The 23314-nt window shown below is 48.8% G+C and overlaps 6 protein-coding genes across 6 annotated transcripts; 3 read left to right on the top strand and 3 right to left on the bottom strand.

The window, feature by feature from the left end:
* The first annotated feature begins 162 nt into the window (after window positions 1–162).
* On the top strand, window positions 163–1683 carry FOBCDRAFT_218713 (P-loop containing nucleoside triphosphate hydrolase protein). Its single transcript, XM_031176985.3, has one exon. The coding sequence runs from the start codon at window positions 424–426 to the stop codon at window positions 1282–1284; it is 861 nt and encodes a 286-aa protein (XP_031048118.2). The 5' UTR covers window positions 163–423; the 3' UTR covers window positions 1285–1683.
* On the bottom strand, window positions 1664–4308 carry FOBCDRAFT_317262 (Mis6-domain-containing protein; the record flags this gene model as incomplete). Its single annotated transcript, XM_059611994.1, has 8 exons — window positions 4102–4308; window positions 3676–4051; window positions 3557–3628; window positions 3385–3508; window positions 3164–3334; window positions 2854–3117; window positions 2689–2806; window positions 1664–2640 (listed from the first exon to the last, which is right to left on the bottom strand). The coding sequence occupies exons 1-8, from the start codon at window positions 4172–4174 to the stop codon at window positions 1664–1666; spliced, it is 2175 nt and encodes a 724-aa protein (XP_059464480.1). The 5' UTR covers window positions 4175–4308.
* A 2496-nt stretch (window positions 4309–6804) lies between these two features.
* FOBCDRAFT_290460 (uncharacterized protein) lies at window positions 6805–8501 on the top strand (the record flags this gene model as incomplete). The annotated part of the gene is made up of 3 exons (XM_031176988.3): window positions 6805–8158; window positions 8211–8354; window positions 8413–8501. The coding sequence occupies 3 exons, from the start codon at window positions 6805–6807 to the stop codon at window positions 8457–8459; spliced, it is 1545 nt and encodes a 514-aa protein (XP_031048121.2). The 3' UTR covers window positions 8460–8501.
* Window positions 8502–9616: 1115 nt separating this feature from the next.
* On the bottom strand, window positions 9617–14848 carry FOBCDRAFT_290464 (uncharacterized protein). The gene has a single exon (XM_054703869.2). It carries the CDS (start codon window positions 14839–14841, stop codon window positions 9943–9945), a length of 4899 nt encoding a protein of 1632 aa, XP_054559844.1. The 5' UTR covers window positions 14842–14848; the 3' UTR covers window positions 9617–9942.
* A 1766-nt stretch (window positions 14849–16614) lies between these two features.
* FOBCDRAFT_248947 (importin-alpha export receptor) lies at window positions 16615–20426 on the top strand. Its single transcript, XM_031176992.3, has 7 exons — window positions 16615–16945; window positions 17027–17169; window positions 17232–17399; window positions 17458–17628; window positions 17689–19084; window positions 19133–19436; window positions 19489–20426. The coding sequence occupies exons 1-7, from the start codon at window positions 16876–16878 to the stop codon at window positions 20114–20116; spliced, it is 2880 nt and encodes a 959-aa protein (XP_031048125.1). The 5' UTR covers window positions 16615–16875; the 3' UTR covers window positions 20117–20426.
* A 385-nt stretch (window positions 20427–20811) lies between these two features.
* FOBCDRAFT_271310 (uncharacterized protein) lies at window positions 20812–22796 on the bottom strand (the record flags this gene model as incomplete). Its single annotated transcript, XM_031176996.2, has 2 exons — window positions 20812–22452; window positions 22512–22796. 2 exons carry the CDS (start codon window positions 22794–22796, stop codon window positions 20812–20814), a joined length of 1926 nt encoding a protein of 641 aa, XP_031048129.2.
* Between the last annotated feature and the right edge of the window lie 518 nt (window positions 22797–23314).

A 23314-nucleotide genomic window follows, 5' to 3' on the forward strand; every position in this document is an offset into this window, starting at 1 on the left:
TAGCGCCCATTAGTGGGCAGGCATTCCACTAATAAGGAACTCGCTGGGTCTCAGGTGTCATGACGTGCTGGATCTCAGGCGGAGGGTTCGCTAACTGGAAACGATAACGATAGTGGAGTGCGACCGTAAAAGATGGCGGGGTTCAGGACGGCAGGCAGGAATCCTCATGTCCAACGGATCCCGCCTGTCACCGGCTGAGGTAACCAATCTTCGTATTGTACCTAATTTGGAGGGGGAACAGAAATCTCTGACTCGCCATTGTCATGACACGCACTATCTGATTATACAAATATCATATCCTCGCAAGTTTATGTTCCAGGGATCCTTTCAATCCTCTTCCCATTGTCCTGACCTCTCAGTTTGACCATCCTTCTTTTCCCTCTTGTCCTCTCATTCGAGACGTCACCACTTGTTGAACTCACCATGACACCTCCTAAGCCTCCCCGTGTTGAAGTCAACAACCTCTCATACACTTTTCCCGACTACTCGACTGGTGTCAACAACATCACTTTGGATCTTCCTCCGCGGTCTCGTACCCTTCTGATCGGTGCTAATGGAGCTGGTAAGACAACTCTGCTTCGTCTTCTTGCCGGCAAACGTCTTGCGCCCAGTGACACCATCTCTATTTGCGGTGTAGATCCTTTCAAAGAGGGTCTTGAGGGGGTCACTTATCTTGGTCTGGAATGGGTTCTTAACCCCATTGTTCGAACCGACATCGGCGTCAATGAGTTGCTTCGCTCTGTTGGTGGCGATGCATACCCTGATCGACGAGACGAGCTCGTCGCAATGCTTGATGTCGACACCAATTGGCGTATGCATGCTGTTTCAGATGGTGAGCGTCGTCGAGTCCAGCTTGCCATGGGTCTACTGAGACCTTGGACGGTTCTACTCCTCGATGAAATTACTGTCGATCTCGACGTTCTGAGCCGTGCTGAGTTTCTGGCCTGGCTCAAGCGTGAGACGGAGATTCGAGAATGTACCATCGTCTACGCTACTCATATCTTGGATAACCTCGCTGGTTGGCCTACTCATCTTGCCCATATGCACCTTGGTACTGTCAAGGAGTGGGACGAGGCTGACAAGATGCTCGCCACCATCGATGGTACTGTGGGTGCCTCTGGCAATAGCCGTCTCGGAGAGCTCGTTCTGAGCTGGCTTCGAGAGGACTTGAAGGAGCGAGGGCCACGGAGCAACATGAAACGTGGCCCTGAAGGCAAGACCTATGGCTTTGGAGGCATCCAGATCGGTGGCTATGGCGACGAGTCTAAGCAGCGCGAAGCATAAGCTATTTCTTGCGGAGATCTTATGTCAGGGCATTCTTAACAATCGCCCCGAGTTTCATTGTTTTCTGGTTGGAGTTCGGAAAGACGGATAGCACTCAACTGCATTTCTCGGCGTAGGGTCGCAATAGGGGGAGAATTTGGTGGCATTGGTCTCGCATGCATGGCGTTCGGCTCAAAGGGAAACAGTTCTCAACCCTGTATTCTGCGGCGTTTGTTCTTTTCAACACTTGATGCATGACGACGGAACGGTATGGCACTGGGAGTGCTTAGTACAGTAAATTTCAACCAAGAGCGCGGACTTTTTTTGACCCAACTAGACCAGTCTGATCATATTTTAACATATGGTACAAAGAACAAGATATTCATTTACTCATCATCATTCATTGAAATGACTGCGACGTGGTTGGCCTGGAGCTGCCCTCGCCGTCTATTAATTTCCTCAGAACTGTCATTGTGTTCTTCAAAAGATCTGTAATGCCCCCGAGTTCTCTAGCAGTCAGTGCCTCGAGCACCTTGATCCTATAATCCTGCCACGAGATGCGTAAACCCCCGGAACTTGCCAATTGCCCAAGGCTACTCTGTGTCGGCGGTCCCTCATGCCTGATGCGCAAAGAAGAATCGCTATCGATTTCGGCATTCTCAAGACTTCTAATACATCGTCTGCTTTGCAAGCTCAGGAGTGGCGAGTGTGACAATGAGAAGAGAGATGCTAGAGTATGAGCCTTGTCCACAGAAGTCACGTACGACGACAGAACAGGCACGAGGCTCCCCGGAATCATACATCCGAGTGCGTTGGGGTCACTGTTAGTGAAAGCCCTGCCACGCCAAAAGCAATTGCACATATCCATAAGGTAGCCATTGAAAAGGCTGACAAAAGTCCTGTTATATGATGTGGAGTCAATGCGGTTGCTTTTCTCACGACCCGGCCTGGTGAGCATGGCCATCTCGAAACCCTTCTTGTAAAAGGCAAGAATGGCACACATACGTGAGACAATGGCCACAGAACTGCTAAAGAAGAGTATGTAAATGAGGGATGAAGGGGGTAGTTCGATGCAAATGTAGTGCTTGAGGACTTGATGGCTAACGAGTCTGGCGTTTTGCTCATAGAAGTCAAGAATTGCAGAACGTGATGAGACAGAAGGACATGTTTGGCAGAGTGTGAGGGCCAGTGGATTAACGTGTCGGACCAAGGCTGTGATAGTACCACTGGCGTGGTCCGGTACCGTGTCACTTGATTCAAGCACAATTGTCCAGTGGTGAAGAAGGTTCTTGTACAGGGCGAGAAGCGCTAGCAGAGATTCCGGGGTATTATCAAGAGTTGCAGCTTCAAGGGGTTGGAATATATGTTTGTATAGCCCTGGAGAGTTTTAGCGTGGCGAGGTAGTCTGGAGCGGCTTGAACTGACCTTTGAAGTCCAGTAATGGGGAGTAAGACAAGATCTCAAACATGGCATCGCGGCGTCCAGAGCCATCCCAAAGCGGAAGAAAGCGTGCGAAGAAGTCGAGTAGGAGAGGAGGAAGGTTCTGGCCCTGGTCAGATTTACCCTCAGCCAAGTCAACAAGAAACATACCTTGATAGAAACAACATATTCCCGTAGGATGTCCAGCATGTCGAAGAAGGTGTTTTCATCTGCATCGCCATCACGAACATCTTGCAGAACACCATTGAGCCAGTTGGCTAGTCTCTGTTCAGATTCGCCGTCTGGTCTCAGAAGCATGAGCTTTTGCAACAAAGGATCTGCCAGAACAGCCACTAGTTGATTGGGGAGTTCGAGCTTGTCAAGATTCTTGACAAAACTGGCAACATTCTCGATTTCCTCTAATGTAACCGCGTTCTAGCAATGTTAGTATTACTCACTCAGCACGTTGCTGCAGACGAACCTCTGCCACATAAGACGTGTGGACTACAGGGATAATTCTGTTTCTAGTACTACGGGAGATAGGGCGATGGACACGGAAGCCATCTCGAGGTCGCAATGTCCCTTTTTCTGTTTGATGAAGATGTGCATCCTGGATTTCGTCCAGCCTTGCTCGCCATTGCGGATCAGGGTGCTGGCCAATAATCAGTAAGTGCAGTAGTGAAAAGACATGTAAAAACGAGCCTTGAAGGAGGATGCTTTGCCCCGAACTGCGTCTCCTACAATAACCTCGGGGTAATAGTCTTTGAAAACTCTTAGAAGACCGATCAAGGACGGGTCATTTCCAGTTTGCCGGGAAAGGTTAAGCCTGTGATGTGTGAGCGAACGACCAGGCGTCTTCAACTGCAATACTTACAAGGCTTGTATTCTAAAAGGCTGAACATGTTTGCGTCTGGTAATGAGAGCCAGTAGGTGGCTGAGGTTAGGTCTGGCGGGAGTTAGTGAATTGCTCACGACAAAGAAAGGCAAACTTACCGAGTGGCCGCGGTATCGAGGAGATTAAACAGAACCGAGTAGGTTTGAGAAAGCGTTTGTGGTGACTCCAAAGTGTGGTGTACTGTAATGAGCCACTTGAGAAGAGCGGCCTGGAGAGTAAGAGATGGCTTGAGGGCTCCATGTCCAAGGCACGAGATTACTTGAAGAACAGATTTTCGAGAGATAGGTGCCACGGGATACAGGTTTCGGATGATAGCAGCTTGGCTTGCTTGGTCAAGGTGATTTGGAGTTGTGACGAGAATGATGAGATCGTCAAGGGTCCCAGGTAAAAGACCCCATTCATACGATAGTGAGGTAAGGCTAGCAATAGTAGGTTTGACGTTGGTCGCGCGTGTTTTGGCGGGTATTTTGGATGCTACGCGGAATATAAGTCAAAGCCTTTGTACATTGCTTGGGCAGTCTCACATTCAATAACTTCGTCCACGAGAAGACGAATCTCCTGGTGACCCGCCGAGGCGGGATCTATATCTGTCTCCATATGCTGGCAAATTTTCTGGGTTACGGTTCTCAGTAGATGTCAGGCAAGGAGACATACATGCGGTCTTCCGGGGCCGGACGGCAGCCTTGGGTTGAGAGTGAATGAGTGGGACACCCCGGAAAACGGAAGACGCGTCGGCCAAGGAGACGCGTTTACGGTTTTCGGGGTTGGAGTGGGTTTCGTTCGGAGCGGGGCATGAAGTTGTAGGTCCGCCGGTCCACGTAGATATAAAATATACAACCGCGGAGTATTAAGCAGATATGATGAGAGAAGCATAACAACCCCGATATTGGCTGGTTTTTTATAAAGAAATATCGGATTTGCTAAGTACTGGGTACATATATAAACTGCACAGTTGTTAGCATGATATGTTGATTTAGTATATGTATGGAAACCCAGGTACTTCCTCAAAGTCGTTGGACGTTAAGACAAATGGAGGCATATGAACGAAGCTTATTTCAACCTTAATTTCGAACAATGCGTTCAATATTTTTCAGGAGCTTTTCTTCCTAACTCGGGGTGTGTTTTGTGCTTATTATAACGGTCCTCGAACGCCACGTCTTGGTGCGGCAGCCTTTACAAGGTTCTACTGATATTCATTCTTCACCAGCACCTAGTTTCTTACGACAATTTCCGACCTTGGTATAGACATGTACCCAGAAACTTGTCATGGCAGATCCGTAAATACTTCAGTATAATAGCTTGTTAATTTATTTACTTGTTCTATCACTTCGTATTTCCTTTAGCTTATTTCGCTATGCATTTTGATCGTTTGGGCGCGCAGTGCCATGGCGTATCCACGTTTCTATCCGTACACATGAAAACTCGCCTAGCCCCATTTGCCGCGGCAGCAGTAACACGGTAACACCAACCTTTAGCCATTGAGGTGGTAGACAACCATCATCTATTAGGCAAGGTAAATTAAGTTTACACTGCGTGTGGCAGATTTGCCTAATTTTTGAAGCTTGCTTACACCATTGGAAGATGATAACGGCCCGTCCCTGCCGTAACCTACAGTAACATTACCCTTAGCCACTGTCTATATTTCTGATTCCTACCGAGTATGTAGACATTAAAGTCACGACCTCAACTCATCATTCGAGGTTATTGCTGGATGCTTGGCAGAAAAGATCGGGTTTCATCTGGTCATATCTATTTACTCATTTATTGACTTGTTATTGTGCAACTCCATTCGATTTCTTACCAGTCTTTCCTCATCCTTTCTCTGACATCGATGCGATGCAACCACTACGGCACGATCCAATAGCCTACATCTCTAAACTGGCTGTCAATAGGCCAGCCAAACCATTGCTGACACCAGAAAACAATGTCTCCATGGCGGTCATGGCGGTCAGGCTACAGCCCTGGCTTATACGATAACTGCCACATTATCTAGTGCGACAGTCTTGCAGCCGCCCGCATATCATCGTGGTCTCGTTATTCCCTGATCAAGCTAACGGACCCAACATGTCGACTACCTATCCTAGCTATCCTAGCAAACCACATTGCTTAGAAATGTCCCCAATAAGCCCGAATAAGAATAGAGTGGCTTCACCCTATAGTTTCCAGTCTCTTTTCCGGAGTCAACAAGACAAGGGTCAGGCTGGAATGGTTGTGTCAAGCCGTATACCAACGACTGACACGCAATCTCTGTGTACACTTCTTATACGCCTTTACTTCTTTGCTGCACCCGAATCTCCTTATTCTCTTTCCTCTTCTCAAACCTGTTGCCGTGAGTCATGGCAAACGTGTCTTTGGACCGCGTGCCGGGGCGTTATCGTTTATCCATGCTACTTTGCTGCAAGTAGCTCACCCGGTTCTGCCGACGTGCATCTTTGTGTTACCATCGGACAGCCTCTCGTAGGCGTCTTCCGCCGTCATAACGGATCCTCGCCTTCGGCAATCCCATTTCGTCGACCTTGGGAGCTCATCGACACGGATTGGATGTTCTCTCCGCCATGACCTCCAACCGGCCTTGGCCGAGGCGCATGTTTTTGATCAGGTAACCAACCCTGACCGATGCCCTCATATCCTGGCATCTCGAGAACTTTGTGTAGCCCTGGCGCTTCGAGGCGGCTGATTGCTCGTACAGTACCAATTGGGTGTCGCAGCCTTCGTCCCATCTAACCCCACACTCATTTAAACCCTCCTCCCAGTCCCAGCAGTCTGGATGGTGGACTGTAGCGGGACCCCAGCAAACCAGGCGCCGTCACAAAACCCGCATTTATAGATCGCTGGATTGCTTATTTTCCTACCCGTCCAGATTCAAATTATCAAGCATATCCTCTTCTCCTCTGTCTTGAGTTTCTTATCCAGCCAGATGGCCTCGATTATGAGTTTGCATCTTGTCTCCTGAGTCCCTTCATCATTGAGCTATTCGGCTCGTCCAACTTCGTCGGCATCCCTATCTGCGGAGCCGCTCATAAGTTCAACAATTAGTCGCCTCTTTCTTCTCCACGCTTGTCATCACTGTTTCATACCCTTTGACTCTTTGGAAGCTGATTTATGCCCAAGGGGGTTGGGTTCTTGTGGAGACTACGCACTTAACCGAGACGAGTAGCTTCATCGACGGTTCCAAATCAGCCATGTAACTGTATCGTCAGTTTCGATACTACACACAGTTGCAAACCATGTCAACTATACAAAGCCAGAGCTCACCGGCTACTTTACTATGGGATCACCAAGAGTTGATTCCCCTTCAAAAGAACCTAGGTGATGAGGATTTAGTCTTGTTATTAACACCTGCTGCTGTCCCTTTAGACCAGAGTCTTGCCAATGCAAGTGACCCTTTCGAGCCTCTCGGTAAAGCACTTGCGCGCACACATCCGTGGATCCGGCATGTTCCTTATACTAAGGAGCGTGGCATTACCGGCATTCATGTGGCATTCATCAAGAGAGCACGAGTCGTTATCTTTGTGCTGACTGGCTTCTCGACAGAGGAAGGTTTATTTCAGCTTGAACTCGCCGAGGTTGCTCGTGAGGTGTGTGAAGAACGCCCTTTAGTGCTTGTAGCCTGCTGTGAAGTTTCGGAAAAGGGGGCCCGCGAGTATGGTTTCCCAACTATCATTCAGTGTCCTGGGTACTTTGCGACAGACTTACAAGCCGTCGCTGTTCTTTTGACAAGTGAACGACGGACAACAGAGATCACGCCAACGACCAGTAACTCTCCTCCCCCGCCAACTTGGTCGCTCCTGAAATGGGACTACGACAGAGATCTCCCAGAAACCCACGCTTTATGGGAAGCATGTTTGCCTTCCAAGTTCCATCTAAATCGCTCGACTCTTGGTTCTCTCTTGAAACGCGATGGATATGCCATGCATTACATGGTTAGAGAGCCCCATAAAGGGCAGGCCATTGGATTTTGCGCAACATTCACAACGTTTACGGATAGTAGTGGCGACCGACTGATTGGATCAGTAGCCGCCATCATCGTTCACAAAGACTTTCGGGGTCAAGGTGTTGGGCGCTTCCTCCACGACGAAGTCGTGAGCAAACTCAACAAGATTCGAGGTGTCGGCATCATTCAGCTTGGAAGCACATTTCCAAGATTACTTTACGGTCTGCCCGTTCCCGAAACCGATACGGAGTGGTTCGAAAAACGAGGTTGGAACATGAAGGAATCCACACCTGGAAACGGGCGGCGAGTGCTCGATTGGCTCTTGAGATTTGCCGACTATCCAGTTCCTGATCTAGCTTCTGCTGGCTTAACGTTCAGGCCATGCCAGCTAACAGATTACCAGAAGGTTGTCGAGATGGCAAATAAGGAGTCACAGAAGAGATACGGGTTTGGGTGGTACGACCAATACGCCAAAACTATGGACAGTTGCTACATGAATGACATTGTAGTCGGGCTTGAAGGGGAAAATCTGGTTGCTGCGGCAATAACATATTTTCCAGATAATGGGAGCCCTTGCGGCGCAGATATTCCATGGCCAGCCTCAATCGGACAGAGCATTGGAGGAGTTTCGTGCATCTGCATCAAAGGTCGGCCACAATCCAAACCATGTTATCTGATATTGACTAACTGTTAAATTAGATGAAGACCCGGATATGGTCAATCGCCGTGACTCGGTGGCTACTAGATTGCTCCTGGCTTGTCGGCAGACCCTGAGTGAGAGAGGAATGGTTGGAATGTTTGTTGATGGCAGCAGATCGGACGAAAACGTGCTGCAGTCTTTAGGTTAGTAAGATTCTCAGGACTTTCGCAGCTACCACATGCTGACATTGAAACTTGGCAGGTTTCTGCAAATGGGCAGAATACAAAGAGCTTTGGCGCAAAGCCTAGGAATGAATCTCCATCACACCAGGGGCCACACAATATGAACATGATCAACTATCCTGCCAAAAACAGCCGGCAGAAGAAAGAGGTGTGATTCAACGAATTTATTCCGAGCTGAAAACTCAAATACAGCTCCCGAGGACCACGCCTCTTGCAGCTTTATCTTAGGTACCGTTTTTCTTATCTGGCTTTTACGACACTTGGCGCAGAGTTACAACTTATATCCTCCTTTTCTACATCATCCAAAGACATCATGATACGATTTGACAAGCAAAATCCCACGAACAGCAGCATACTGCGTCGGCCGACGTGTTTGACTATATCATGGCGCAACCACTATCTAGGCAACTGCAAAAAGCTACCTTACGCAGGAGCAACTATTTGCCCTCGTCAAACATTGGTATTAGCCAACAAGTCTCGTTTTAATCCACAACCTGATTTTACGACTAGGATATTACCGGGAATCTAGCAGAATGAACCGATTCTGGATTGTGCGCTTCTATCAGCTGCTGACGTGCGACAAAAGACTATGTTGGATTTTGCCATCCAACTTCGGAACCCTGCGATCGCAAATCACCAGGTGTGATCTGCCTGCAGTGCTCCTGCTATCCCTACGTTGCCAACGCAGAATAACCCCTTAATGCATGCATCTTATAATCCCTATTGGCTCTTTCACTCATGTCACTATCCTTAAACCCTCATTTGCTTACAAATGAGCCCAGCCTCTGATCCTGTGCTACCGTCTTCGTATACCACCCAACCGCCGAGGTTCTTATGTCAAGCAACAGCTAAAGCTTGTGAAGTGCCTACTGCTTTTGGATGAGGTTTTGACCGCAAAATACTACACGCGCCGCACTTGTGTAACGGTGACCTTACTTGCTGCTAGTGGATCAACATGAGCCAGCCCGTTTGGGCTGACAAACATCCCAGGTAGTCATGCAACCAGGCGGGTTGCGACAACGAGACACTGCAGTCTACCAAACGGTATGGGGTTTTGATAGGCGGGTTTAAGCAGACTGGGCGTTGGTTACACAACAGCCTCTCAACTACGCAGCAGCGTTGTACGACGAAATATTTTGCATCGGCTGATCAGGTCGGATGAGCTCTGTACGTGGATGCGTAAGCCTGCAGGCTTTCAGAAAAGTGATTTGCTCCAACAACCACCTTCTTAAGGTGAGTACTATCAAGTAATACTGGCAAGACCATTAAATGTCTTCTAGCAGTCTAATAATGTTCTACTTCGAGCGAGACACAGCTCCAGGGTATATCGAAGTGGGCTGTAAGCAGAAATAGACAGGAAAACAGACTTGAAATAGGAATAGAACAGGCAAACATCAAGTGTGACCTAGAGCAAAAACTTTTGAACCCCCCCTCCATGACACCTAATATATAGACAGACGCCTCCGCCCTTTTTTGAAAAACATAATGATTTTGCTAATGTAACTCCTTCCTTCACGTTTCCCGCGCCCCATTTCATAGCACTTGTTTTTTAGGCCCATTTGGAAAAGTCGACAGTGTCAGCGTGTGAATCTTGCGCGTGAAATGGACCAATCTCAGTGTCATTTGTTGTTGTAGATGATGACAACATTGAGGATCGATGTGAGGTCTGCTCACTTGTGCTTGTGAAAAAGGTGGCTACACTTGTGCGACGTAGACTCGTAAAGCTATCGCGGACGGTGCTGGCTGGTCGCGACGACGATATATCTCCCTGTGGCAGGAGAGGCTGTTGTTGGTGTAACGGAGGTGCGCCCCCGAGAGATGAGTTCTGTGAGGCCGAGGGTGTTATTTGCCCAGATTTTGAAGGTGTGTACTTCTCCCGAAGCCTTTTGATAGCACGGAGGCGACTTCTCCACGAGCTGACATGCTCACCACCCTCACGATTAGCCCAGACGTGAGAGAACACCGAAGCATTAAGAGCCAACAAACGGATCAGACCTGGGAGAGCTTTAAGTGATACAATCTTCATCTCTGAAGCGGGCGAGATCTCAGGGAAACCTGGCTTGCTCAAGACCTGAACGCGATAAAAGGGCTGACTGTGTTTGGACGCGTCTCTAGCAGCAATAAACGAAGCCCTTGACGCTGGTGTAATGACAATATGGACAAAATTGAAGTCGCCCGGGAAAGTATCAAATCTGAAAGGCAGACCTGAATCGTTGAACACAATGTTAACAAAATCATTGCCAATATGGCGCTTCTTCATTGTGCAACGTGGGTCATGTTCCAGGTTCGTAGGCATCTGTGTGGTGACGTGAAACACGATTTCTGTGACACGATCTCGCCAGCAAAAAGTATACTGGCCATCAGAGTCAAATTCGCGATCGAGTCCATGAGTGTTGAACGTCGCTCCCTTGAGCTTGGTCAATGTGCCAAGATTGTTGAGGAACTCCATGTAGTCGCTGCTACCAGACACATTCCCAAGAATCTCGACTTCATCAGTCTGTCCCTCTCCAATGTATATGACGCCGACTTTGTGCCCATCAACAGTAGAGCTTCGATCAAAGACTCGAATGGCTCTTTCAACGGCATCATCCTCAGGGAGCGGAATAGGTCGCGCTAGATCATGACCTTGAGGGATGGACGACATCAGTTGTACCATGATGTGACTGGGCAAGATAGTATTCGTCGAGACTTGTCCCTCCCTGCTAATATCCACGTAATTGGGTGTTTGATGCGGAGGCGGTGGATCAAACGTTTCTCGAATCGTGAAGGCCGAGGTGCCTGAAGGCTGTCTCTTGACAATTTGAGCCCAGCCAGTGGTCGTGGCCTGATTTACGGTGACGATGCTATAACCAACCAACCATCTCTTCTTTATGATCTCTCCGAATCGATCCGATGTAAAGAGAGGGTCTTGGGATGATTCCTCCACGTCAGCGTATGTATACCTTTGCATGAAGTCGATCGAAGTGAGTGCTTGTTCGTTATCTGTGTGCGCATCTTCAATCTCGTTGTATATGTTCCTGACAAGCCACCCAACCAAGGTGGCCCGGTCGGGCAGTTTTAACGCAAGGAACCAGAAGAGTATCACATGGTATGCTAATGCATACACATACTGTGGTAAATCGTCTGTTGCGCTTGGGTGTATGGCATCCGAAAGGTTGCCCGTTGAGGTTGCTGGGGTAGACGGCTCGCTGGCATGACTGTTCCTGTTGGAAGTCTTTTTGTCCCTCACAGATTGCAGATAGCGAATGCAAATTCCAAACACAATCTTGTATTCCTCTTCTCTGAAGTTGACATACACGTTGTGTAAACGGCTCAGACAAGCCAGGAATTCGAGGATATGGATAGAGACATGCGGCTGGGTGATGATAGTAGACATTTTGGTCAATAGCTGAACCAGTGATTTGCTTGTTGAGAGTGGCAATTCATGACAGCATATGGACAAGGCATGGATGCAGCATTTTGCACTCCGCTCCCAAGTTGCGATGCCATGAACAAATGTTTTGACTATTTCATCCTCATCGCCCTTTTGAAAGTGGTCATGGTAACTGAGAATCATCGTTAAACTGTGGAAGAGACAAATCGCCACGTCAGCTCGCCTCAAGCCTGATGCATTTGGAGGCTCTTGAAAGGAGTTGGTTCGGATTTGCTCGCAAATGAGTCTTCGCAGCTCCTGGATCTGGGGAATGGCGTCTCTGAAAATGGCATGGTTGCTGAGTTGTGATGGAAGGTGAACCAGTGCAAAACTGTACACCTCCCAGTCGCAACCGTGCAACAAGCCGAGGACAGCCTCGAGCCAAGCGGCAATATCGAGGGCAGTAGCCTCAATATTCGTTTTGGCCTTTTGTACTTCTTCCCCCATCACGAGTTCAGCGGAGCCAGGGCTGTGAGAAACCAGAACTGGACTAAACACGCCGGTCACGGATTCAGGCAAAGCCTCTGGGTCCGGAAGGCTCCAAAGCTGATGATAGCGAGCTGCACTACCACTACTGCCGAGCAGGCCACTTCCAGCAGCGACGCTTGCAGACCGAACGGGCATGCCTCTTTCATGGCCTTGCCCTTGGCTGAACGAAATACCGCGAGCAGACCTGGACGACCCACCATGTTCATTTCTTAACAAGCGTATAGACTGTGCAGCCTCCTCAGCCTGCTTCTTGGCGTATGTTTCCGGGGTTCGACACAAGGAGGCGGCAACAAAATTAGTCTCAAGTGTCTTTGTGATGAAAATTCGGTTGGCCCAATCGGCACGCAGCCTAAATAAGAGCTTCATAGCGGTCAACCGAGCATCGACCTCGCAGTGACTCGACTTCACAATGTTTATCAGCGCATGGTATAGCCTCAAGGATTTCCCACTGTCATAATCCATAGTCTGCACAAATATCTTCACGTATCCCTTGGCAACCACGTTTGAGGGCGACTGTCCTTGTGGCAGGTGTTCTTGGGAAGATCCTTGAGCGAATGGGCTATGAGATGCTGACGATGGAATCGGTGATTTGAGCCTGTCGCCAATGACGATGCCTCGGAGGGCATCGACGATATAATCGAATAATTCCATGTCACAAGATACTACAACTGAGACCATGAGCGACATGATTCCTTCAAGGACCAACACGTCCGTCTCTTCAGAAACATCTTGAAGGATGCTCTTGGCCAGTTGCGGGATGAAGCTCTCTTCGGGGTCATCGCCCACTAGATCCACGACTTCGTAAGCGTCCATGATGGTTTCCAAGGCTCGAAGCCTAATCTGTGAGGACCGATCTCTGTTGCCAAAGAATCCTTTTAAAACCAAGGTTAGATTTTCCTCCCATTGGAGATCTGAAGGTGAACAACATCTGAACTGCTGAAAGTAATTCAAGACAGACGATGCAGTTTCGTCAGGGAGGAACTGATGGACTTCGGTTAGAAACGAAATAATGGTTGCCCGAGGAACAAACACATCCGACTTTTGGTTAATGAGCACATCAAGCTGCTTGATGAGGATTATAAGTTCTCGGATCAGAGCTTCCTCAGGCTTCTCGTCCCTGATAGGACTGCGGTATCCATCAGAGTCGCGCGGCCCAGGTATTGCTCGTTTGGAGCATGTCGCGGCAGCCTCAAGTATTACGGACCAGTCCTCGTCGATGATCAAACGATGGATATGGCCATCGCCACCGTCAAATAGAGCATTAAGCAACTGAAGAATAGCCGTCAAAGTTTTAATGGAAGTGCCAGTTTTCGCAACTATGGCAAGACCATCCGCCAGTAATGCGAAAGGTATCCCCGGATAGCCGTTCTCCGGGCTTTTGGACAGAACCTTTTGCAGTACGGCAAGGGCGCCGCGTATCTCTCGGTTGACATCCTTCTCCTTGGCCCCATCCGTAGGATTATTTCGTAGAATATCCAATAAAATGCGGATGGTCGCCTGTCCATTATGGCTTTTGAACAGATTTGAGAGCGTGTTCCAGGAGTCCTTCTGAAGGCTTCCCACCATACAATAGATAGAGCTGAGCACTTGAACACAGCCTTTGAGCTTATCTTCTGGTATAGACCCAAATGTCACAATTGCATCAATGACCGCTATGCTCGATCTGAGATCCTCTTCCACGCTCGTGCTCATGCAAATTGCCAGTAATCGATCGATCAATCCTGTCACAGCAGATTCATCTGCATTGTTGAAGCTGAACTTGATGACGTCGATGAGAAAATTGAATAACTGAGCGAGGTTTTTTTCTTCACCAGAAGCGACAGCACGATTTCGAGAAGCGCCCTTTGAACTCCGGGACGCTTTCCTTCTAGCTGCACGCACCACGTTGTAAGATTCCCATAACCAATTAGTCAAAAGGGGAAGAAGCTCATAATCGAAGCCTGTCAAAATTCGGCCTCGCCGGGTCAGGTCAACAAGAGCAGCCAACTGCAGGTGAAAATCTTCCGAGTTTGCAGGAGCTGATAGAGTCGTGAAATATTCTTGCCGTTCGAGATCAGAAGAGGCCTCGTGCTTCACACACTCCGTGAGAAGCTCCCAACCAGCTGCTCGTGCTGCTGCAGGTTTTGCGGGATCGATAAGGTCTTTTGCAGCATACCAAATATCCAGGACAGGATTGAGAGGGTACTCGGCAATTGCGTATTTCAACGAGTTGGCGGCAGCAATGCGCTCGTTGGGTGAGCCATTCTTGAGAAGCTCAAAGGACTCCATGTGACTAGAAGACAGCCCATGAGGTGGGTTTGGGGAGACGGCTGGGGCTGGAGCATGGACGAACTCGGCGGTCGGTTGGGCGTTCGCTGAAGAGGGTGATGCTATAGACGGTGAGGATTTGGAGAGCTTAGAACTTGTCAGACCCCGGAGGACATGGGCAAGGCCACCCTGACGGGACGTATCTGGGGATGATGGACCATCTCCTGGCTGCGGTGACATGTGCTCGTGTGAAGTCTCGTTGGAGTCTTGGTGACTAAGTGAGGCTAAACGGCGCAACATGTTAGCAAAGGTACAGAAACCTGTGCATTGGAGGCTTTGTCATCGGCAAGGCAGAACGGATCAATCGACATAAAACAGACAACATGGGGCGTCAAAAGAGTCGCAACGATGAGGTGATGGGCACACAGGATATCGGGCAAGTTCAAGAGCTCGACGAGGCGTTTAGACAAGACAACGGAACTGAATTGTCTTGTGTCGCAAGTACGACAAACGGAACGGCGTCTCGGATGCAGTGTGCAGAGCAAATACAAGATGGACAGACGGTGCAAGCGAGTCTCACCGGCCAAACATGTGCTACCTAGGCCTGATATGGGCCTGTAAGAAGTTGCGTGTATACACGGGATAAGGCGTGTTCATTAAATGATCAAGGAAGGTCGTAGATGACGTCGGGCTTCGAGTGCGAGAATGTGTATCGTGCAGATTCAGTCAGGGACCAGAAGGAGTGATCCAATAGCGCGGAGGTGGACGAAGATCCGGGATGGCACCACACGGTGGGTAGATCGGCGGGATGCAAAAGCGAGAAAAAGAGGCCAGGACTCGCAGAAAGACACACTGGCTAGCGCGCGAGGTGCTCGATCACTGACTGGGTTGCTATGACGGATGTATGAAGCGATTTGATTTTATGAGGCTGGAGGGATGAGAGAATATTGAAGAATGGGAGACGATGTTGGCAGATGGTGGTTAAGTTGGTAAAGTTTGCGCTTGGGGAATACCACCCACTAACTTTGGGAAGACAATGACAAGGCAGATCAATGCAGCAGGGTACTTCCTGTAACGTATAATACTGATCTTTCACAAGTACCTAATGGAAACGCAATTTGTCCTTACTAAGCCATAGCAGATGACCCCTTGGTGGCATTTGAATGGCTGTTTCCTGAAGCATACGAACAGCCAAGGGTTTACTATGCCACCAAGCTGTAGGTGGTAAGGTACCGCATGCCAATCGCGCCAATCTGGGACTATGAAGGGACCCCGAGTCTGTAGAGAATAATATTTTGTTCCTTAGCTACAGCGTACCTGCAGTATTCTTTGGCCACGGTTGTATTGGTGTAGGTTCCATCGCCGAGTTGGGTGACAGGCCATGGCGCTGATCTTGTGGCTGGATTTCATCATTGAGACGAGCAAATAGTCAATGACAAATACTGTCTTTTGCATTCAATATATATTTGTATGTGTGTGTGTGTGTGTATTTATGCATATCAATTGGGGTATCGCTTCCATCCGCCACAAAGAAGTTGCCCAGGTAGATGGATGTACCTAGCTTCACAGGCTCCGATCAATGCATACGAAGTACTAAAGTAGGTAGTATAACGGTTATTCATTTATTTACCTATCGTTTTGGGACAGTATCAGAGAGTTGTTATCCATGCAATGAAGGGTTAGTACATACCTAACTTCCAGATCTAGTATCAGGCCACATCGGTGTAGAGTAATGCGAATGGTAGCCTATATTCTTGGTCCTGTTGCTTAGATTCTTTAATAATAATTTTTTTACATACTCTCTGCATCGATGATGAGCTGTACTACTAGGCCACCATTGGGTAACAGTACGGTCAATTAGGGTGCTATTATACCTAGCTACGAGGCAGTCCTCAGGGAGAGAGAAAACCTTTGACTGGAAATTAAGGTGTCAAAAATAATGAGACTAAAATCTCCCAGGTCTATACTAAGCTTACGTTAGTATTTTTATCACCTAAGACAAAAACAGAAGCCTCGTACCTTGAGTGTTAACCTAGAGCTCTTCTTAGTGAGACTAGCTCTAAAGCCCATCAACTGCAGCTCGACTGCCTGGGCTAGCTCGCTGCTGAAGGCTTCGAAGCCATTTACTGCCAATAGCATCTCGCCAATGGAGACCCAGAAAAAATTAGAGCCGCCCGAGCTTTGATTTGCTTGTCAACCTGAACCTGCAACCTCTCAGCTCTTGTTACTACCTACCTCCAAACTTGTCCTTCCCCATCACCACCGCTCATTTCTTTCTTCTCTTCGTCCTTTACCCTTTCCTCTTAGGAGTGCCCCTATTAATACATCCTCACCATGGCGGCCGATATTGGTCAGATCGCTCAACTCCTTGACGCAACTCTCGATCCTACAGAGCATCGTAAAGGTACTTGATCCGTTGCCCTGTCCCACTACTTCGTTGCCCCGCGGTTTTGATTGGAAACTAATAAACAACCATCACCAACAGCCGAGACTGCCCTCAAGCAAGAGGCTACCAAGCCTCAGTACTCTCTCAGCCTTCTCAACATTGTCAACTCCGACACCCTACCGCCAAAGACTCGACTCGCTGCTGCATTGGCCTTCAAGAATTTCATTCGAACAAACTACGTGGTCCGTCTTACCTTTTTCTCGGTCGACCCTGCTCAGAATACTAAATCGCGAACTCCGTGTAGGACGAGGAAGGCAACTATAAGCTACCTCAAGATGAAGTTCAAGTCATCAAGGAGCGCCTCATCGGCCTCATGATCTCATCTCCCCCCAATATTCAGGCCCAGCTTGGTGACGCTATCAGCGTTATTGCAGACTCTGATTTCTGGCGACGATGGGATACCCTTACACAGGTGAGCTCGCAAGATTGATGGGTAGTTACTATATAATGTACTGACATTCTTGGTGTAGGAACTCGTCAGTCGGTTTTCCGCTACTGACCCCAAGGTCAACGTTGGTGTTCTCGAGGTTGCACACTCTATCTTTGCCAGATGGCGACCTCTCTTTCGAACAGACGAACTTTACATGGAGATCAATCATGTGATTGAGACCTTTGGACAAGCTTTCGTTCAGCTTCTCGTGGTAAGTCATAGCGAGTGAATACTCTTGTCTGCTTCGTGCTCATAGTTTCTGGCGCATTAGACGACCGATAAGAAGATTGCCGAGAACAACGACAAGAAGGAAGTGCTGCATGGCTGGTTCGAGGCCTTGGACCTTCAAATCAAAATTCTACACGACATGTCTTGTCACGATCTACCTCCTATCTTCGAGGAGAATCTCGGCAGCATCTCTGAACTCCTTCACAAGTACCTTACGTACTCCAACCCCCTGTTGGAGACTGATGACGACACCGAGACGAGCATAGTTGATACGGTCAAGGCTGATATTTGCGAGATTCTCGAACTCTTCACCGTCAAATACGATGAGGATTTCTCCAAGTACTGTCAGCCCTTCATCGAGAAAGCGTGGAACCTTTTATCTTCAACAGGCCCCGAGACCAAATACGACATTATTGTCAGCAAAGCTCTGCATTTCCTTACCGCTATTGCGTCGTCTGCACAACATTCAGGAATCTTCAATAGCGAGGATGTTTTGACACAGATTGTCGAGAAGGTTATTCTACCAAATGTGGCGCTCCGCGAATCGGATATCGAACTCTTTGAGGACGAGCCTATTGAATTCATTCGCAGGGATCTGGAGGGGTCTGATACAGACTCACGTCGTCGATCTGCTACCGATTTTCTTCGAAAGCTTCAGGAACGATTTGAAGCACCTGTGACAACGGTGGTGTCTAAATATATCAGTCACTACTTGTCTCAAGGAAGCAGTGATTGGAAGGCCAAGGATACTGCCATCTATCTCTTCCTGTCTATTGCTGCCAAGGGTGCGGTAACTGCTGCTCAAGGTGTAAAGACTGTTAACCCCCTTGTCAATGTCGTTGAATTTTTTGAGCAGCACATTGCCCAAGATCTTATTAACACGCAAGGTATTGAACCAATCTCGAAGGTCGACGCCATCAAGTACCTCTACACTTTCCGAAGTCAGCTGTCCAAGGAGCAGTGGAAAGTGGCTCTGGGCCCTCTGATCCAGAATCTGAACTCAGACAACTACGTCGTTTACTCTTATGCTGCTATCGCAGTGGAGAGGGTGTTGTTTCTCACAGATGATGTGGGCAATGCCATGTTTCCCCGTGCAGACATTGAGCCCTTCGCCAAGGATCTTCTCGGCCATCTCTTCAAGCTCATTGAAAAGGAATCAAGCCCTGCCAAGCTACAGGAGAACGAGTTTTTAATGCGTTGCGTTATGAGAATTTTGATCGTTATCAAAGACGGAGCTATTCCTCTGCTGGACAATGTGTTGACTCATCTCATCCTCATCACCAATGTTATGAAGCAAAACCCCAGCAACCCCCGCTTCTATTATTACCATTTCGAGGCTATTGGTGCTCTTGTCCGATACTGTGCCCCTAGCAATGCTGCTCTTTTCAACGAGAAGCTGTGGGGGCCCTTCCATCAAATCTTGGTCGAGGATGTCACGGGTAGGTCGCGCAGTTCCATGTTTGTGAACCTTGCTAACATGTCCTCAGAATTCATGCAATATGTCTTCCAGATTCTTGCGCAGCTTCTCGAATCTAGCCCCTCTGAGACCATCTCGGAGAATTACAAGGCCCTGTTAGGTCCTCTCCTAAACCCCACACTTTGGGAGACTCGAGGAAACGTCCCTGCATGCACACGTCTCTTGTCGGCTGTTATTCCTCGGGCATCCCAGGCTATTCAGGCCGAGGGACAAATTGCGCCCGTGCTTGGAATCTTCCAGAAGCTGCTCAGTGGCAAAAAGTCGGAGGTACTCGCCTTTGACATCTTGGATTCCATTGTGAAGAGCTTTGAACCGTAAGTCTTCCATTTTCACATGTTTGTATTGATATCTAATCTTTGGCCACAGAGCTGTCCTTAACGATTACTTCGGTACAATTCTCAGGCTAGTCTACACGAAGCTTCAAGGAACCCCTGCCGAGTCTCTAAAACTCCGCTTTGTCCGCTTCTACCATCTTGTATCTGCTCGTCTTGAGGCTGGCTATGGAGCCGACTACTTCATCCAGCAGTCAAACTCAGTGGAAGACGGCGTTTTCACCAAGGTCTACCCTGCTTTTGTCCTTGGTGAAACAGAGAAACTTGCACGCCCAGTTGATCGAAAGGTTGCAGTTGTCTCTCTTACCAAGACTCTGTGTGACTCGTCAGCGTTTGCTCAACAGTTCGCGAAGGGCTGGGCCAACAGCTGTCGCAAGCTTCTTTCACTACTTGTCAACCCTCCTACTGTGGCTGCTGGCGCTGGCGATGAGGTCGTTGCCGAGGCAGATGTTGATGACATTGGCTTCGGCATGTCCTTTACTGCCCTCAACACCTGCAGAGCATTGGCTAAGGATGATTTCCCTGAGGTTCTCGACGTCACCAAGTGGGTAAAGGAGTACATGGTCAGCGCCAATCAGCGACATGGCGGCGCAATTGAGCGCTTCGTCAGTGAGCGATTAAGCCCTGAGGAGCAAGAAGCCATCGCCAAGTATATCCGATAGACTAGAGGGGTGTGGTACGATGTATGTGGACGATGAAAAAGGGGCCAGGGACATCCCTTCATTGATGTTGGATGATATTGAATGGGCTTTACGAAGAATACCAGGACCGGAAGGGGGTTCGCAAATACAGTTGATGGATGACACGCAAGACAAAAGCATGACAGTTGAGCACCCAAGCCAGCAATGGGAATAGAGGACTGGGAAGAACCCACATCAAGTGAGGACGAACCCTGAGCTCCAGCCCCGAGAACCATTCGCCGGTGATTTTATGTATATGACAATGCTATCACGTCAAAAGAAGTTTCAAGATGTATTAGATGATGCTTTGGTCGTGGAATGACCCTTGTATGATGTCTATGGGGTTGAATGTATGCCAATGCCCATCAGAATCCAACGACACCGAGCAATGCTTGTGGAGACAGAAAGTCATCCATGAACAGTAAACGCCTGGGGCCACGTACCCAATGGCCCCTTATCTCCGTCATAAGAGTCGTGACGATGCCATCGTTTGGTATCAAAATCGTACAAGCAGCTAGGCTGCACCAAAAACTGCCCATATCCTTATCGTATGCAATTGCATAGCAGCAAAATTCAGAACTAGATATCGCTTCAGATTCGTCAAAACTTCAGCCATGGGATTGAGTATTGTGGGATCGTCTCAGTATATGGTCTCGTTGTTTCTTGACATGGCGAACTCAGAAGAAGGTGCCATCTCTACTGACAACGCCAACACTGTTGCGCCATCCACATCTTGTGGTGACATCACCCGAGTTTTGGTCTCGGTCTTGGTCTCGGGTGGGCACTGCAATTCTTTGTGGATTCAGTGTCCCACATGGTAGGGGCGAGGGCTGGAGGTCGATCTCGCTGCTTCTCCGGGAACTCCTCCCACTAGCGTTCGTCTGGACGAACAGTAAGCTGCTGGTGCTCGATAGTCTTTTGGTAAATTCGGTGAAACTCAACCTTTTGGTAGCAGTGCTTGAAGTGGAGAGACGCTTATCTCCATTCGACCTTAATGAGGAATCATCAGACACCTTGCTTGGGGGTGCTGCCAATTCCAGCCTGGTCATGTTGGCAATCATTTGAGGGGTGCTGTTGGTCCTCTGCGTTGGATTCGGCCTCGTTTTAGCATGTGCAGTGTGCGGTCGTATAGGAGGTGGCTGGGGTATCATCGGAGTCCTCGATACCGAAGAACGGCTGGATGGTGATAACGGTGCTGGGTCACGACGATCAGCAATAAACTGCAATGCCCTTTGTGTTGTTGAAGGTATCAAGGCGGGACCTCGTCGATCAGGAACCCCTCCATACGCATCCTCATCTAAATCGTCCGAATCGCTTTCATCATCTTGGCTAGAACTGTCAGAGGCCTCGAAAGCACTGCGCATTGCCAATTGTTGGGCTCGTTCGGCTTCTGCCCTCTGTTTCATTTTGTCGTCAGCTTCTCGCATCAATGCATCAAATCGAGCTAACGAGCTCAACTTCTCCTCGCCAGGCACCTCTCGCTCTGAGCCAGGAATGCATCGCATCTGAAACGCTCTGTCCAAGATGGTCTCTCGTGGCCCAGGCGGAGAGCTAGACTCTATCGCAGCGATAGACGGATGTGGCGGCTGAGAGCCAATACTGCTACGACCGCGGATTGGCGAGCTCATTGTGGATGATCTTCCTTGTGCGGAGGTCCACCCCTCAATGAATTCCCCTTGATAATCTCCTGTGGTGTTGACAGGGGATGGCAAATCAGTTGGAAGGACCGTAGTGTAGTGCTGCCCAGGAATCGGGAAATTCATCTGCTGAATTGGATAATTGTTGCTCGAAGGAGAGGAGACATCGCTGCGTTTTGATCGTAAACTGAGGGATTCGGAACTGAATGTGAGGGGCCGCTCTCTGGTGGTGGTTGTGGTTGTGGTTGTTGATTGGGTGTTGATAGAGCTCTTATGTTGAAGACTCCGTGGATCAGAACGGCCAGATTTGTTACCACTAGTTGGCCGGGAGAAATAATCGGAGGCATCGCGAGACATCGTGGCAAAGGGATTGGAGAACTGGGGTGACATTGGGCTCTCTGGACTCATCGGAGATTTTCTAGCAAGAATGTTGCGTGCCCACTCATGTAAACTGACATGATGATCGTCTGGAGGCGTGCGAAACCACAGGGTCGTCGCGCTAGCTTCTTTGCTCGATGATATGAGACCGGCAGCCCGGCTCGAACGTCGTTTCTTTTCTTTGTCGGCAACGGATATGACGAGAGTAGGGAGAACGGGACCCTGTTTGCGATGATTGATCTGTTGGACCTGACAATCGGTGATAGAGTTCACTGGCCATTGCTGGATTGGCTCAGTGTCGTCCTGGAATTCCAATGGGGTCAGCTGGGAGACATCGGGTTAGATACTCAGGGGCTTCATACCTTGTGTTTGTAGATGAGTATGCAGGATTCTTCTATGGGTAGTTTGGGGAAAGATCTACTGCCCCCAAGACTGTTGTTGCGACCGTTGGATATAAACTGTGACTGACTAGGGCCACCTCTGGTGTTACGCCTACCAACGACAACATATCGCAGCTTTTTCGGATGATTGTGAGTTCGAGTGACAAATAGAGCAGCGCGATAAAGGAGACTAACCTTCCAAACAGCTCTTCCAAGTATCTGGCCTCGTTCTGGAGGGACCAGGAGCATCCCTTCCAAGTTATCCATGGTGAGTGAGCACGATAAGAATATGCGCAACGCAAACCATGGGAACAATGTCAAGTCGGACAAATTGATGCCAAAAGAAGCCAGCAAGTGGGATCACAATCGCATCATGAGAACTGAATCATCAACGGAAGCCAATAGAGGGATAGAGTATCCCGGCAAGCCAAGAGTAGCAGAAAACAAACAAGCTCCCAGAAACAGAACTGCGAAAAATGGCTAATCGAAAACAAGTTGAGCGCACAAAGACGAGACCGAAAAACCGTTGAGGTGGAATGCAGAGAAGAAAATTAGAAGAGTCGAAAGATCCAATGATGTTTGTGGCAACTGGACAGAAGCAAACTAAAGGGGACTCGGCCGGATAATGGAAGGTTCGGCAGCTGCTCGGAGACGGGACGGGCAGATCGGAGTAGCCAATTAAGGCACCCTACTAAAAGGTACTCAGGACAAACTTAAGTTAGTCGTAGGCTTAGGTGCAAACAGTAGGTTGGTAGGTAAAAAGGAAGGTAACAACCGTCCCGTGT

The sequence above is a fragment of the Fusarium oxysporum genome, chromosome III (genome assembly GCF_013085055.1).
Source record: "Fusarium oxysporum Fo47 chromosome III, complete sequence".
NCBI lineage: Eukaryota > Fungi > Ascomycota > Sordariomycetes > Hypocreales > Nectriaceae > Fusarium > Fusarium oxysporum.